We start from the raw sequence: 14,721 nt of genomic DNA, 5'->3' as shown, positions 1-14,721 counted from the left end.
CCCCGCCCCTGCCGCCGGGCCTCCCCCGCCCGGCGCCATGGCCGCTGCGGCCGGGGACGGCGCGGCGAAGCCACTGCAAAGCGCCATGAAACTGGCAAACAAGGCCATCGAGTTAGACACCGGCAACCGGCCCCGGGTGAGGCTGGGAGGGACTCGGCAGCTGCTCCGGGAGGCGCCTTGGCCTCTGGTGGGTGAGGGCGGGCGTGTGAGGGGCTCGGCGCTTCGGACGCGCGCGGCGACTCTGGGACCCCGCCCGGAGGCTCTGGGCCGGGCGGCTGAGGGCACCGAGCTCGGCGGGGACCTCGGACAGCTCAACTCGCACCGGGCCTCAGGTTTACTTGTTTAATGAGTCGGTGTGAAATAGAGAGGAGGTTCTGTTTGCAAAGGACCTGCATTCAAGATGTAGATGACAGACGTGTGTGTGTGTGTTTGTGTGTGTGTTCTTGACAGAGTCTGTGTAGACTTAATCCAGAAAAGATGGACTGTTGGCTCATTCATAATGCTACTGTCTGCAGTTGCCTTCAAAGGTCATTTGTAAAGAAAGGCCGGCACCAAAGGGGTGTGGCCTGTCACTGAGAATGTTAAATTAAGAGAATGGCAACCAGGTAGAAAAGCCGGCCGGGCCACCCAGAACTACCGTAAGAGAGGAAGAATCACTGGTTGTCCAGTGCCCCAACTTAGTTTTCTAGGGCATCCTCAGAAGACCAGAGTCCTACCTGAAACCCATTTTATCTGAAGTGCTGAGTTAAAGCTGGGTGACAACGAATAAAACGAAACACATACAGACCAGAGTGCAGTCTGTTTTGAGCTGTCACAGAGCCCAGGGCAGAGGGGTCACACAGTTGAAACCTGCAACTCGGTGCTCTGGGATCCTTCGAGCAGAGGGAATTCTTGAGTCTGAAGATTGTTATTTCTTCACCTGAGCCAAAAATTGAGATTGACAGATGAGTCCATATGCTTTCCTCGGGGTTTCAGGAAGTGCTTTTCATGAGACATGGAAAGACAGCAGTAGTCTCTGGGTTGCACAGGAAGAGAACTTTGCCACACAGAGTGGGAAATGGTATTACTGCTGAGGCTGCTCTCCCAAGCCTCCTGACTGAAGCTCAGCTCCTTCAGGGGGTGGAGAGTAAGGCTTGAGAGGAGAGGTGTGTCCATCTGGGAGCACACAGTGCTAAAGGAAGAAATCCTTTGATTTTGTTTCTTTTGATTTTTTTTTCCTTCAAGTGTGGGGATACTGTCTCTGTCCTAGCTGGTCCATCACTGAAACCCAGAAGGAAGTCTGTGAGAAAGTGAGCAAGCACTGCTGATCCTGCAGTTTGCACTTGGGTATCCCCCTGGCAGGCATGATGTGGACACTTGTCTCCACTAACCTGACCCCTGCTATCCCCCCCCCACCACCTATAGGAAGCATATGTGGAGTACCTGAGGAGCATCCACTACATCTCCCAGGTGTTGCTTGAAGACGTGGAAAACACTACAGGTATGCCTTCAGACTTGCTACTCCTCTCATGATGGCAAAATGATGGGCTCTTCCCACACCCTTGCCCACCAGCCGGCACCACTGAGTGTGTTCACAGAAGTGGGGGAAGCTGTTTCCTTCCTGCCTCCTGAGATCTTCCAGAGGTCTCCTGTTTCTTTCCAGCCTGGTTCTTATCATTAGCATTTTATGTCATAGTGTAACATGGTGGCATTGCTCTGATTAGGGAACATCTCAGGGATTGGGTCAAGACACTGCCTGTCTTAGTCAGGGTTTCTATTCCTGAATGAAACATCATGTCCAAGAAGCAAGTTGAGGAAGGAAGAATTTATTCAGCTTACACTTCCACATTGCTGTTCATCACCAAAGGAAGTCAGGACTGAACCTCACAAAGGAACTTGGAGGCAGGAGCTGATGCAGATGCCACAGAGGGGTGTTGCTTACTGGCTTGCTCATCCTGCTTTCTTATAGAACCCAGATCTACCAGTCAGGGATGGATGGCACCACCCACAATGGACTGGGCCCACCCCCTCTTGATCACTAATTGAAAAAATGCCTCACATCTGGATCTTGTGGAGGCATTTCATCAGATGAGGCTCCTTTCTCTGTCATAACTCCAGCTTGTGTCAAGTTGACACACAACCAGCCAGTACAGTCCTTGAGGAGGAAGTACTTAAAGCAGTGTTTTGTACATCTCGGATGGATGTGGAAGGAAATTTTGGGAACCTCTCAAAGCTCTACCCAGCATTGGGAGGAACAAAGAGCTTGTATGTATTTTGAAAGAGAAACCAACCAGACTTGCTAGGGTCAATAGTTAGCTCCTGGAAGCAGGGGATGTCCCAGGCAGATAAGCATTGATATCACATAAGGGGAGAAACAGTGAATTCCAGTGTGCTGCTAGGGGTGGTTCAGTTGGTAAAGAGTTCTTGTCTAGCATTGGTGAAGCCCTCGATTTGTCCCTGGCATAGCATGAATTAGTGTGGTAGCACAAATCTGAAGTCTTAGCATTTAGAAAGTGGAGGCAGGAGTATCAGAAGTTTGAGATCATCCTCAGCTACATAGTGAGTTTGAGGCCAGCCTGGGCTGCATGAGGTCCTTTCTCAAGATTTTTAAAAAGAGAATTCCACTGTGAACATGTAAAATCTGAGGCACCAGCAACCCACAGGACATAGGAACACAGGGAATGCTAATGTGGAACATGTGAGCTCAGCTGAGTTCTGAGGCATCAGGACCAGCCATGAGGTTTGGGGGTCAGGGGTGAGAGAGGCCTGGGAATGAGAATAGAAATCGGTGGCAGCATCTCTGTGACTAGCTGGTAGCCTGGGATGGGAGAGGATACATAGAGTCTAGGGGTGGCTCTAGTTTCAGTCATCTGCCATGAGCGCTGAAATGGCCACCTCCCAGAGCCAGGAAGGATTTCCAGAGGAAACTTAGATTTATTTGTTTTATTTATATGAGTACACTATAGCTGTCATCAGACACACCAGAAGAGGGCATCAGATCCCATTACAGATGGTTGTGAGCCACCATGTGGTTGCTGGGAATTGAACTCAGGACCTCTGGAAGAGCAGTCAGTGGTCTTAACTGCTGAGCCACCTCTCCAGCCCCAGAGGGAACTTGAGGAAGTAGTATCTTAGAGGATAGGAAAAATTGGAATGACCTGCCATCTTTGGTAAAGTAAGGACAGATCAGGGGGATCTGGGTGTTAGCATGGACATGGAATGAGGAAGAAATGGAGTTTATGAGGTATTTGTCATGGTGGGGGGACAGGAGAGTGGGTTCAGGAGCTGGGAGGACTGATAGAAGCACAGACACCAGTGGGTCACCCGTGGGACATATCCGTGGAAGGTGGACAGCTCACTATAGCACCTGCACCCATGTCTCTGTGCAGTGGCCACGAGGGCTGCATGGCTGCCTCAGAGGACCGTAGGCCTGACTCTTGGGAAGGGCAAGTCAGTGTGATGCTTGGCTGCCAATAGCATGTGTGTGCCCTGTGTCGAGCCACGGTTCCGAGATGAATATGACTGAGCTTGCGTGGCTTTTACAGTTCCTTATTCTTCATCAGAATGTGAGTCACTGTGGAAGGACTAACCGTCCCCCACGTTCCTTCCCTAGAAGCTGGGGACACTGTTTCGCCTGAGACCTCAAAGATGCTGAAGCTAGCTGAACAGTGTCTGGAGCGGGCGCAGTCAACAGCTACCAAACTTGGTGGGTACCCAAAGAAGAGGGCTCTTGGTACCTGCTCGGTGGGCTGGTCCCTAGCCTGCTGACCAGGGTGTTACGCATGCCTTGCAGGGAAAATATGCCTGAAGCCATCTGTACCTGCAGCTCCTCCAGGGCCTTTGCCCACCAGCCGCCACCGCCGAGTGTGTTCAGATGAAGGGGGGAAGCTCTCTCCTTTCCTGCCCCCGGAGATCTTCCAGAAGCTGCAGGTGGCAGGGTCTCAAAACTCTAAGAAGTAAGAAGGGCAGGGTGGAGATGTGCTAATGCTGTAGATGGGTTTGGAGGCTGGACACAGTGAGCTTCCCTGGGAGCTTTTGGTTCAGTTGGTTCCCAGGGAACACCCCTCGCCTGACAGAAGCAGGAGCAGACTCTCTTTCGAAGGGTGAGTGGCAAACAGACAGAGCGCATAGAAAACAAAGGATGAGGTAATGGTGACAGGACAGACCGTGAAGAATTCAGGCCAGACAGCACTGAGGTTTGTTTAGAAATACAAAAACGTTTGAAGAAACCTGAACAAGGGACTATAGAGTCAAAGCTAGCGTTTAAAAAAATGAAGTCAAAATTAATAATTCCTATGAATATGGGATATTCATATACACCAAGCACATATTTAGCGCCCAGACATAGATGCAGGCAAAACACCCATACACATAAAAATAAAGTCATAATTAAAAATAAATAAAAACTACTTAGATAGTTGAGAGTGTAGCTTAATGGTAGAGTGCTTCCTTAGCAGGCATGAAACCCTGGGTTGGGTCCCTGCTACTTCGTGTGATCATAGTACTCGGGAGGTGGAGTCAAGAGGATTGTGGGTTCAAGTCCACCCTTGAGCTATCTATTGAATTTGAGGCTAGTCTGGCCAGAGGTGGCAGCATATGCCTGTAATCTCAGACATGGAAGGTAAAGGAAGGAGAATCATGAGTCAAGGCCTGTTTTAACTATAGAGTAAGTTCAGAACAAGCTGGCCTACTCTGTCTCCAAAAAAGTTAAGTGGTGTCAGCATGCGTCTTTAATCCCAGAATTTGGGAGGCAGAGAGTTCAAGGCCTGTTCTACGGAGTGAGTTCCAGGACAGCCAGAGCCAACAAAGAAACCCTGCCTCAAAAGGAAAAAAAGTGCATAGCTGAAGAGAAAAAAAAAAGAAAAACTCAGCAGGCAAAAGATAAAAATGCAGATGTCATAGAAAAAAGACAAGAAATAAGAGAGAAGGCCTAGCATGTTCTAGAGAGAGAAGAGAGGTAATGGGGGATGGGACTGTTAGCATGTTCTAGAGAGAGGAGAGGTAATGGGGGATGGGACTGTTAGCATGTTCTAGAGAGAGGAGAGAGGTAATGGGGGATGGGACTGTTAGCATGTTCTAGAGAGAGGAGAGGTAATGGGGGATGGGACTGTTAGCATGTTCTAGAGAGAGGAGAGAGGTAATGGGGGATGGGACTGTTAGCATGTTCTAGAGAGAGGAGAGGTAATGGGGGATGGGACTGTTAGCATGTTCTAGAGAGAGAAGAGAGGTAATGGGGGAGGGGACTGTTAGAAGATGTAACAATAGAGACAGTTTTTTTACACTGATGAAACACACCAAGACACAGGTGCAGAAAGCTCAGTGAACCCAGCATAGATGGACCAGGCCCTCTCTCACAGCTCCCCAAGGTACCTGCACCCCCACTGGCTCTGCAAGACCCACCTGTCTGTGTGGCTTCAGCACCAGGGCAGATATAAAACCTCAGCTTCAGAACAAGCTCTCGCCTCAGTCATCCCCATACTTTTGTCTGCTAGCTCTGAAAGCAAGGAGGCGCACAGCAGGCTGCCACTTGTCACTGACTAGACACATCTCCTTTGGGTGGGTTGCAAATGGTTCTTGCTGTTTGGCCCCTGTAGTAACTTCCAGGAGTTCCTTTTTTGTTGTTGTTGTTTTTTGTTTTTTGGGGTTTTTTTTGTTTTGTTTTGTTTTTGTTTTTTGTTTTTTGTTTTTTTTTTTTTTTAGTGCAGAATAGAGTTTATTCAAGTCGTGGGGGAGTTAAGAGGATAGTAGAGGCAGAGAGAAAGAGAAGAGAGGAATAGAGGAGTAGAGGCCGGCCATGAGGGGGAGAGGAAAGGGGAAGAAGAGGGGCAAAAGGGGGAGAGCAAGAGCGAGATTTTTTGTTTTTTTTTTTAAGATTTATTTTTAAAAGTACACTGTCGCTGTCTTCAGACACACCAGAAGAGGGCATCAGATCTCATTACAGATGGTTGTGAGCCACCATGTGGTTGCTGGGATTTGAACTCAGGACCTTTAGAAGAACAGTCAGTGCTCTTAACCACTGAGCCGTCTCTCCAGCCTGCTAAGAGTTTCATTTTCTTGCCACAAATATATAACTTTATTTCTATAAAAATCAGATATCCTGCTTCTCTTGAGAAGCCCCAAGTCCTAGCATTACAAACACTTCTTTTGGGGCATGAGATCTCTAGCCTGCCCTGGATCAGCCTTCTGCACCTTCTTCCTGCCTCACCACCGTTCTTTTTCCTCCTGGTATTAAGACACAGTCTAAAGGGTATAAGGATGGCTGCTCAGGCCTCTGGAGCATTCCTGGACTTCCTGTGCATGGAGAGCAGTTTGTTGTTATTCTTAGGGAGCTGACACCACTGGAGAAGGCCTCCCTACAAAACCAGAAGCTGAGAGCCACATATGAGGCCCGGATGGCCCGTCTGGACCCTAGCCAGGCCATGCAGAAGACATCGCTGGTGAGCAAGGCCCCGAGAGGAATTGTTCTGCTCAGAGAAGGATCAAGTCAGTTGAGGAACAGGCCTTACTTCCTCCTTTTTTCCTTAGACCCTGTCTCTGCAGCGGCAGATGATGGAGAATCTGGTGATCGCCAAAGCAAGAGAAGAGACAGCATCCTTACAGGGAGATAAGAGTGAGGTCTTGAGCTGAGGGTGGAGAAGGGCCAGGTGCCAGGTGGGTGTACAGAAGGAGCCAGGTGCCAGGTGGGTGTACAGAAGGAGCCAGGTGCCAGGTGGGTGTACAGAAGGAGCCAGGTGCCAGGTGGGTGTACAGAGGGAGCCAGGTGCCAGGTGGGTGTGGGACTGTAATCCTTCCCAGCAGTGAGGCAGTGTCCCCTCAAGGACATGACCTTAACCCTTCCTTCACTCCTGAGGACCTAGTTAGGCTCTGCCCTCCTGTCCTCCCTGACACTAATTAGGGGCTCTGTGCCTTCAAGTCTGCCTCCCTGAGTAAACCACTTCCTGAACTAATGGCTGTTGTTCTGGCCTGGTCCAGGCCGGAACTCATCTCTAGAAGGCAGAGGCAGCCTTACCTGCCTAGACCCTTGGGACACCAAGGTATTGGAGATTTTGGAGCAGATGAGGCACAGGGCAAGGGTGGAGGCCTGCTTAGGTCAGACAGTACTGGCCCCTTGACTCTGTTACCCTAGCTACAGCGGAAGATGGAGGAGCGTCGCCTGCGCCTTCAGGAGGCTGCCAACAGGTATGTCTCTTCCCTGTCCCATGCAGGGGTACCTTGAAGGGACTCCCTGAGCCCATAGGGCCATCCCTGTACTCAGCTTGTCTTCCTCCTCAGGAGGTTCTGCAGTCAAGTTGCTGTGACCCCAGAGGAGCGGGAGCAGCGAGCCCTCTATGCTGCCATCTTGGAATATGAGCAAGACCATGTGAGTCAACTCCCACTGGTCCAAGCAGAGGGATGGCAGCCTTGGGATCACATGGGCCTATAGGACTTGGTTCCTTCCCACACCCCAGGACACCCCACACAGCCCTTGCAGGGCACCCCATCATGGAGATCCGACCGTGCTTTCCTCCAAGGTCCTCTGTCCTGCAGGACTGGCCAAAGCACTGGAGAGCCAAGCTGAAGCGGAGCCCAGGGGACCTGTCACTAGTGACCAGCCTCGTCTCCTACTTGCTCAGGTATTCATTCATGGAGCCCATCCCCCAGCCTGAGGCTCTTCCTCCTAGATGATGGGGAAAGAGTTAGAAAGAAAGGAGGTTAGTTAGAAAGGCTGGGCGAGGGAAATGTGGGGGAAGAGAGCTCCTGCAGAGGGGCCTCATGTGCTGATGGGCTCTTGCTGGCTGTCATTAGCTTCTCTAGATTGCGTGGGTCACATGACACTTGTGAAATTCACTAACAGGAATGTCAGAGAAGTTACTTGGAAGAATCTTTCCATAGTGTGGCAGTTCTTTATACGGGCGATGTCACAGATAAGGTCGCAGGTGACTGCGGCCGATGAATAAAAAACTGAGCTCAGACGTCTAATCTTAGGGCTAAAAAGTAGATGGAAGCAGCCCTACCCAGCTCTGAGGGTGGCCGCTATGATACTCACTTTTGCTGGGGTGAAAAAAACGGGTGGGCATGACAGGTGCCCACCTGGGCAGACTCTTGAGGGCCATTTTGCCTGCTTTTCCCCTTGCAGCCTTCCTGATCACCCAATCTCCCAGCTCCTGAAGAAGCTCCAGTGTGCAGTATACAGTGCACTGTACCCTGTTGTGAGCCAGGCTGCCATCAGTACTGTGCCTGCCCCAGGCAGCTGCTCCCTGCCCCCAGAAGCCAATGGCCTCCTGGCTCCTGGGAGCCGGCGACTTCGGTCCTCACAGAGCCTCTACTGCATGCTTTCCTCCTCAGAGCTCAGTGCAGCTCCAAGAGCTCTGGATGGACCTCCTTCCACACCTCCTGTCCCCACACTCCACTCAGGCACCCTGGACAGAGAGGCAGATGGAAGCCCAGCAGGGCCTTCCTCACCCCTGGTGGATGCTTTATCCCACCTGCCAGAAAAGGACAGCTCCTTTGAGGACCTGGAACAGTTTTTGGCTATATCTGAGCCACAGACCCCAGGAGCAAAGAGGGAGCCCTTGTTGGAATGTCTGAAGAGCACAGTAAAGGACATTCACAATGCCATCGGTGAGCCTGCAGGGACCAACGAAGGACCTGCTCCAGTTGCATCCACCAACCCTCAAGTGTAACTTGCTGCCCAGGGCAGCAAGGACCTCTGTCTCCCCACCACAGGAGCAACCATTCATCCCGGAAGAACAGGCCCTAGTCTGCCTTAGTGCCTCAGACAGTGGGTGGAGCAGGCATGGGAGCTTAGGGATGTGCTGTCTTTGATCACAAAGGTGACCTGGCTGTGCTCACTCCAAGGCTTCTAGACATTGTATGAGCCAGTGAGGAGGTCTTAACAGCCTGGGGTCTTACTCATTATTCTAAAGTTTCTAGTATTTGTGTAGATTTAGGAGCCAGTCCTTTCAGAAGGGGACCATCCACCCCTCCCTTGGCAGATTCTTTAGCTACTCGGGAGCCCAACTCAACCCCAGGGAAGAAGACCTAAGACCTGACCCCAGGACACAGGATGAAGTATAGGCAAGGGAAGGGTATAGAGGCTGAGCATGTAGAATAGCCAGGTAGAGCAACCCCCAAAGCCTAGATGCTGTAGCCCAGCTGTACAGAAGCTGAATCTGGGGGACAGACAATAGCACATTTGGACATTCCAAACTCTGCTCCTGGCAGATAGACTGCTCTCGCTGACCCTTTTGGCCTTCGAAAGCCTGAATACAGCCACCTCCAAAGACCGCTGCCTGGCATGCATCGAGGAGCCCTTCTTCACCCCACTGTGGCCCCTGCTGCTAGCCCTCTACAGGTACGGCCCCCAGCCTAGCTTAACTTCCCCATGAGCTGGAGTCTCCATCCTAGTCTCCCAATAACTTGTCTGGTCCTGAGGCCATCCTCAGGGGTTGCAAGTTTGCTGGTAGCTCTGTCCACCTGTCTGTCCGGGAACAGTCAGACTGTTTGCTCAAATCCCTGAGCAGCTCTTCTAGGACAAGTGCCAGAGATCCCCAGCCGTAACCCTGCATGTCCCTGGAACGGTGTGCCTGTGGTGGCTGAGCCTGGCCTCTCTACTTTAGGAGTGTGCACCATGCCCGGGAGGCTGCTGTGAGCAGGAGCATGGAGCTGTACAGGAACGCACCCCCTGCAGCCCTTGGCATCCCCACCAAGCTCCTCCCACGTGGCCCCGAGGCTCCAGCCTCCACCTACCCCTACTGCACTGCAGCCCAGGAACTGGGGCTGCTGGTCTTGGAGAGCTGCCCCCAGAAGAAGCTGGAGTGCATCGGTGCGGGGATCTGAGGGGCCCAGAGGTTTGAGAGGTGGAAGATGGGGATGTGCCTTCCCCATAGCTATGCCTTCCCAGTAGCCTGCATGTCTGTCACTAAGCAAATACGGGCAGTGCCCTTCAGCCTTCTCCAGTCCTGCACTATCAGGAGAGGTTGGGCAATACTAGGAGACTCCTGGATGTAGGAAACAGCATAGTCGCCCTCACACCAGGTCCTTCAAGTCTTCCTGCCCTTGGCAAATGCTCTTTCACTTCATACCCGCTGAAACCATTTTTCCGTTCCACAGTGCGGACTCTGCGGGTCATCTGCATCTGTGCAGAAGACTACTGCCGTGCCCAAGAGGCTGGGCCTGAGGGTGGATCCCAGCCCCCTGCTGCTGCCATGTGAGTTGAGAATGGAGGCGCTGTCTGGAGGTGTGCTAGTATGTGTTCCTACCCCGTGACTGGCCCTGCTTCACTTAGCAGCCCCAGATCACATCACCTCAGAATACCGCTCAAATCTACCAAAGACCTTGGAAAGAGACAGGGCAAGGGGAAGGGCTCTCACCCCACAACCATGTATTCCAGTCCATTTGGACAAGCTGCTGTTGCTTGTCCTCTGACAAGGGTCCTGGTTAATCTGGTGGGATTGAGGGCTACTGTTTGAGAAAGACTCGCCCAGACCCCAGCTACATACTTAGGGGGAGATGCAGAGTGACGCCCCTTCCTGGTCAGATCTAGCGTGAGGGCTCCCATATCCAAGGTGGGGCAGGTTCTTCCCACACAAGACACACAGCCTCAGGCTCTGCACTGCCTGAGCCTGCCTTCCCCTTTCTGTTAGCTCAGTCCTCTGACCTGCAATCAATGTCCGTCATGGTTCTTGCACAAACTCAGACCTTTGCACCTTATCCCAAGGACCAGGACCAGCCTGGACTCCTGCTGGCAGACCGAGGGGCTGTGACCTCGGCCTGTACCTGGAGCCCACGAGTAAATATTAGAGCCAAGTATGAGATCACCTATGAGGAGTTCAACCCAAGAGAAGGAGGGCAGACACTTCTCACCCACTTTAAGGTTGGGTTGCTATTCCATCCTCACCAAAGAGCCTGCCGTCCACTGCTCTCTACTGGTTTTATAAAAGAGTTCCCAGACTAGGTGTTTGCAAATCACAGCCTTTCCCCAAAGTTCCCCCAAGAGGGGGGCTATCATGTCCCTGTGGGTGGCAGGACATTGAGCAGGTGCAGCAGGTGTGTGGAGCCTCCCTGACCCATGGGAAAGAGGTCAGACTCGAGTCATAGCCTCAGGTTCCAGCTGTCCCCTTGCTTCTTTGTTCTATGCTCTTCCAAGAAGCACTTTATGTGAACCCTAACTAGTTCAGCTAGACCTCTCTTGAGGGGGCCCAGAAGCCAAGTGCTGAGGTGATTATCTTCCAGTCTCAGACATTTCCTCCTAAGCTTTCAAAAGTATGTAAGTCCACAGCCAAGTAAAAATCAGAAGAGACTGCAGTGTATCCTGCCATTGAGAGTGTTATTTGGGTCTGGTATGACCGTGGCCAGGAGTTCTCCTGGGCTGTTGGGGGATGGGACACAAGAATTGTAGCCAGCCCGGCCAAGATAGCTCCAGAGAGCCAGAACAAGTGTCCCCTTTGGCCCTGGCCTCACTGACCTCTTTGCTTTGCCCTGCAGTGGTGCTGATGACTTGCTGCCCATTCTGTCCTTTGTGGTGCTGAGAAGTGGCCTCCCCCAACTGGTATCCGAGTGTGCAGCCCTGGAGGAATTCACTCATGAAGGGTAGGAAGGAGCCCAGGCTGGTGGGTGATTAGGAGACTAACATAGGGGAAGAGTCTCTATGGGAAGAGCTGGGGACAGAGCAGCTGTGGTAAGGAGGACAGGGGACCCTCACCCCAGAACAAAAGCAATGTCTGTGATAGGCTGTGGAGCTGTGAGGGGACCCGCAGCCCCACCATCACTTTTGGACAGCCCTATGGGATCCACCTGTACATGGGACACTCTTATCTGCATGCCTGTAGCCTTCGGAAGACCCCATGCAGGAGCTAAAGGTCCCCCTGAGCAGTATCTGCCTAGGGAAGAGCAGTATACACCACAGGGCCACCAGCACAGGACCAGGACTGGCAATGGGGAAAAGCCTGCTCCTACCCAGCTCTCTAAACTTTACTAGGCTGCAGGACTAGGCTGTATATCTGTCCTCCCAGCTGACATGTCTCTTGTCCCACTCCCACATAGGTACTTGATTGGGGAAGAGGGGTACTGTCTGACATCACTACAGAGTGCCCTGAGCTATGTGGAGCGTTTGTCCCGGGGACGGTTAGACAAGAGTGCTGTCTAGACCTCACAGAACAAAGGCGTCACAGGATCTCCACACTGTACTGTATATCTGGTCTGCGGATACTGGAGGCTAGCTTGCTATGGTGGTACTCTATTGCTTGCCCACCTTCATTACCACAAACCTGACCTGGAGGCTTAGGGCAGTGCCTCTTTAGCAGGACATGGCTAGCTGAATCAGGCTAGCTCCGTCTTGGGCCTGCCTCTCAGACCCCGTAGGAGAAATCTGCACTGCTGTTCGTGCGGAGCCCGCAGCACTGTGGCCTCCAGCAAGCCTGATGACCCTGACCCGTTCTCATGGACACGAGGCAGCTTCTACTGGGCATCAACACAGAAATGGGCGTTGGGAGCCTCGCCAGGCCAATCACCCCTCAGTCTCCTGAGACAGCCCAAGTTTGTGTGAGCCAGTTTCTTGTTAGTAACAAGTGGGCTTTACCCTGCCCCCAGAGTACTGGATCTAGGTAGTGTGAGGCTCTGCTGGTTATTTACCAGGCAGCAACTGCCATGTTTGCTTTTGCGCAGGCCTGGGATATGAGCCTTTCTCCTACCAAGGTCCAGGACATCCTGCCCTGGACTTTCCTTGGTTGAGGACAGTGAACTACATTCAGGACACTGGCAACCAATACCGTTGTGCAGACTCTTCAATGCAGAGTCTAAGGGTCAGCCCCTAGACTGATATGTCAAGTAGCCATCAACTCAGCCTAAAATAAAAGAGTCACTCCATCTCAGTCCATGTGACTTGTTTGTTTACCCACTGGGCAGGCAGGGCATGGGCAACACAGACAGCCTCTGCTATTCTAGAGATCACAGCTGACAGGGTAATGGGGCCACAAGCCAACCCCAGACCCTCAGCACAGAAGCAGTATTTTCCCAGGGCTGTTCCCAGCCAGAAAATTGTGGGGTTCCCCCTCTGGGATAGCAAGTGTCTGCAGGGTATCATTAGGAGGGCTAATGAGTCATTACAGTCCTGAGCCCACAACAGTTCCCCGAAGGTGTCTGAGTCGTCTTCATCCTACTCAAACACAATGGAATGTCCCACAGTACCATCCCACGTGTAGGGACACACAGTGATGCCCTTTGGTTCTACTGGGGCCCTGGGGTGGTGCTGGCATACAGGCTGCACCTTCCAGGGAGGCAGGCTGCCCCACCCAGGAGAGGAAATACCCATGGCAACTGGGGTTGCTGTAAGGGTTAGGTGGCAGGACATGAGGGTGGGGGGTTTCCAGCCCTAACTACAAGAAGTCTTTGGAGATTCTTGGAGTAAGGCTATATGTAACTTTGTAAATGGGCATTTATTGAGCACTTGTGTTCCAGACCTACAGGTAATGACCGCTTTGACCCCACAAGAAAATAGAGAACACACATCTTTGAGCTGGTAGGCTGACCTCAGAGTCCAGTCTGTAAATGGTGCAATAGAAGCCTGAGACCATGATACCAAAAGCAAGTGGCCGGCCCAGGTTGGCCTGGGCAGGACAAACCATTCCAAGGCACTGGACCCATGGAAGAGCCTTCTGGATTGGAAATGGGCCAGAAGCTCCTAGCAACTTCTTCCCACCTGCATCAGGGATAGCCAGGCTGGTACTATGACTCACTGTCTCACACTGCGAAATTCAACCCATGTCCAACTACTACTGAGGCACAAGCTGGTGTCTCAGCTAGGCTGGGGAAATAGCCCAGCAGTTAAGAGCACTTACTCTTGCAAAGGACCAGGTTTCAGTTCCCAGCACCTACATCTGTACCAATCCACAATCATCGGAGATCCAGTGCACTCTTTGGGCTTCATAGGCCCTTAGAACATCTATACACATAAAGAATAAAAGTTAAAGTCAGGCATGATGGCACATACCTTTAATCCTAACACTTGAGAGACAGAGGAAGGCAGATCTCTGTGAGTTCAAGGCCAGCCACAGCTAGAGAAACACTCTCAAAAACCAAATGAATGAATGAATGTTAAAAAACGTTTGTCTCAACTGACTTGGATGCTTGGCTCTGCGGGCTCTTGTGAAGTGTAGATAGACCTCGGATGTGGATGCCAGGTGACTGTTGAGCTTTATGTTGCTGTACCTGCTGCAGGCTTTGGCTTTAACAGTCAAGTTAGTTTTAAGGCCCCACATCACAGAAGCATGGTCACTGGGTTAAGTGAGTCCTAGTTCTGACAGTGCCTGCTGGGTCAGGATAAGGTTACTTGAGGCACACCATGGGGAGACCACAGTGCTGCTCAGCTGACCATGGCACTAAGATGAGGCCAGTTTGTGTGCAGGTGATTCTCCTCCTCGTGCGTGCGCATGTGTGTGTGCGTATGTGTGCATGCGTCTTGAGAGAATCACTTTTTGTATATAACTGAAACTCAGAATTCAAAATTAACTTTGTGAATTTTTTTTTTTAAGAAAAAATTTATTTATTTGTTTTATGTGAGTACACTGTCACTTAAGACACACCAGAAGAGGGCATCAGATTCTTTGTGAGTCACCAAGTGGTTGCTGGGAATTGAACTCAGGACCTCTGGAAGAGCAGACAGTGCTCTTAACCACTGAGTCATCTCTCCAGCCCTGACTGTGAATTTCTTATAATCAGAAAACATTTCAGCCAATACTCTATTGTCTTACTACTCTTTATACA

General features: G+C 51.5%; 1 protein-coding gene across 3 annotated transcripts; it reads left to right on the top strand.

Moving 5' to 3' along the window:
* Positions 1 to 9: 9 nt before the first annotated feature.
* VPS9D1 (VPS9 domain containing 1) lies at positions 10 to 12,795 on the top strand. Of its 3 annotated transcripts, none has more exons than XM_080937379.1 (15): positions 10 to 136; positions 1,405 to 1,480; positions 3,596 to 3,685; positions 3,773 to 3,935; positions 6,305 to 6,416; positions 6,505 to 6,567; positions 7,106 to 7,158; positions 7,252 to 7,339; positions 7,507 to 7,592; positions 8,096 to 8,580; positions 9,184 to 9,313; positions 9,579 to 9,784; positions 10,072 to 10,168; positions 11,446 to 11,550; positions 12,004 to 12,795. In XM_080937379.1, the coding sequence occupies exons 1-15, from the start codon at positions 38 to 40 to the stop codon at positions 12,104 to 12,106; spliced, it is 1,956 nt and encodes a 651-aa protein (XP_080793505.1). In that variant the 5' UTR covers positions 10 to 37; the 3' UTR covers positions 12,107 to 12,795. The 3 variants fall into 3 exon arrangements, with proteins under 3 accessions (XP_080793505.1, XP_080793506.1, XP_080793504.1); XM_080937380.1 differs by having other exon boundaries at positions 3,593 to 3,685; positions 7,255 to 7,339; XM_080937378.1 differs by having other exon boundaries at positions 3,593 to 3,685.
* The last annotated feature ends 1,926 nt before the right edge of the window (positions 12,796 to 14,721 follow it).

This window comes from Micromys minutus (genome assembly GCF_963924665.1).
Source record: "Micromys minutus genome assembly, chromosome: 24".
Classification (NCBI taxonomy): domain Eukaryota; kingdom Metazoa; phylum Chordata; class Mammalia; order Rodentia; family Muridae; genus Micromys; species Micromys minutus.
Note: the sequence above shows the minus strand (reverse complement) of the source record. Positions and strands in the feature narration are given on the sequence as shown.

Excerpts from the sequence above, each read along its gene's own strand:
- VPS9D1 (XM_080937378.1), top strand. The coding sequence starts at position 38 with ATGGCCGCTGCGGCCGGGGACGGCGCGGCGAAGCCACTGCAAAGCGCC. Across the intron at positions 3,686-3,772 it reads GTCAACAGCTACCAAACTTG|GGAAAATATGCCTGAAGCCA; the intron begins GTGGGTACCCAA and ends CATGCCTTGCAG. Across the intron at positions 7,159-7,251 it reads CTTCAGGAGGCTGCCAACAG|GAGGTTCTGCAGTCAAGTTG; the intron begins GTATGTCTCTTC and ends CTTCCTCCTCAG.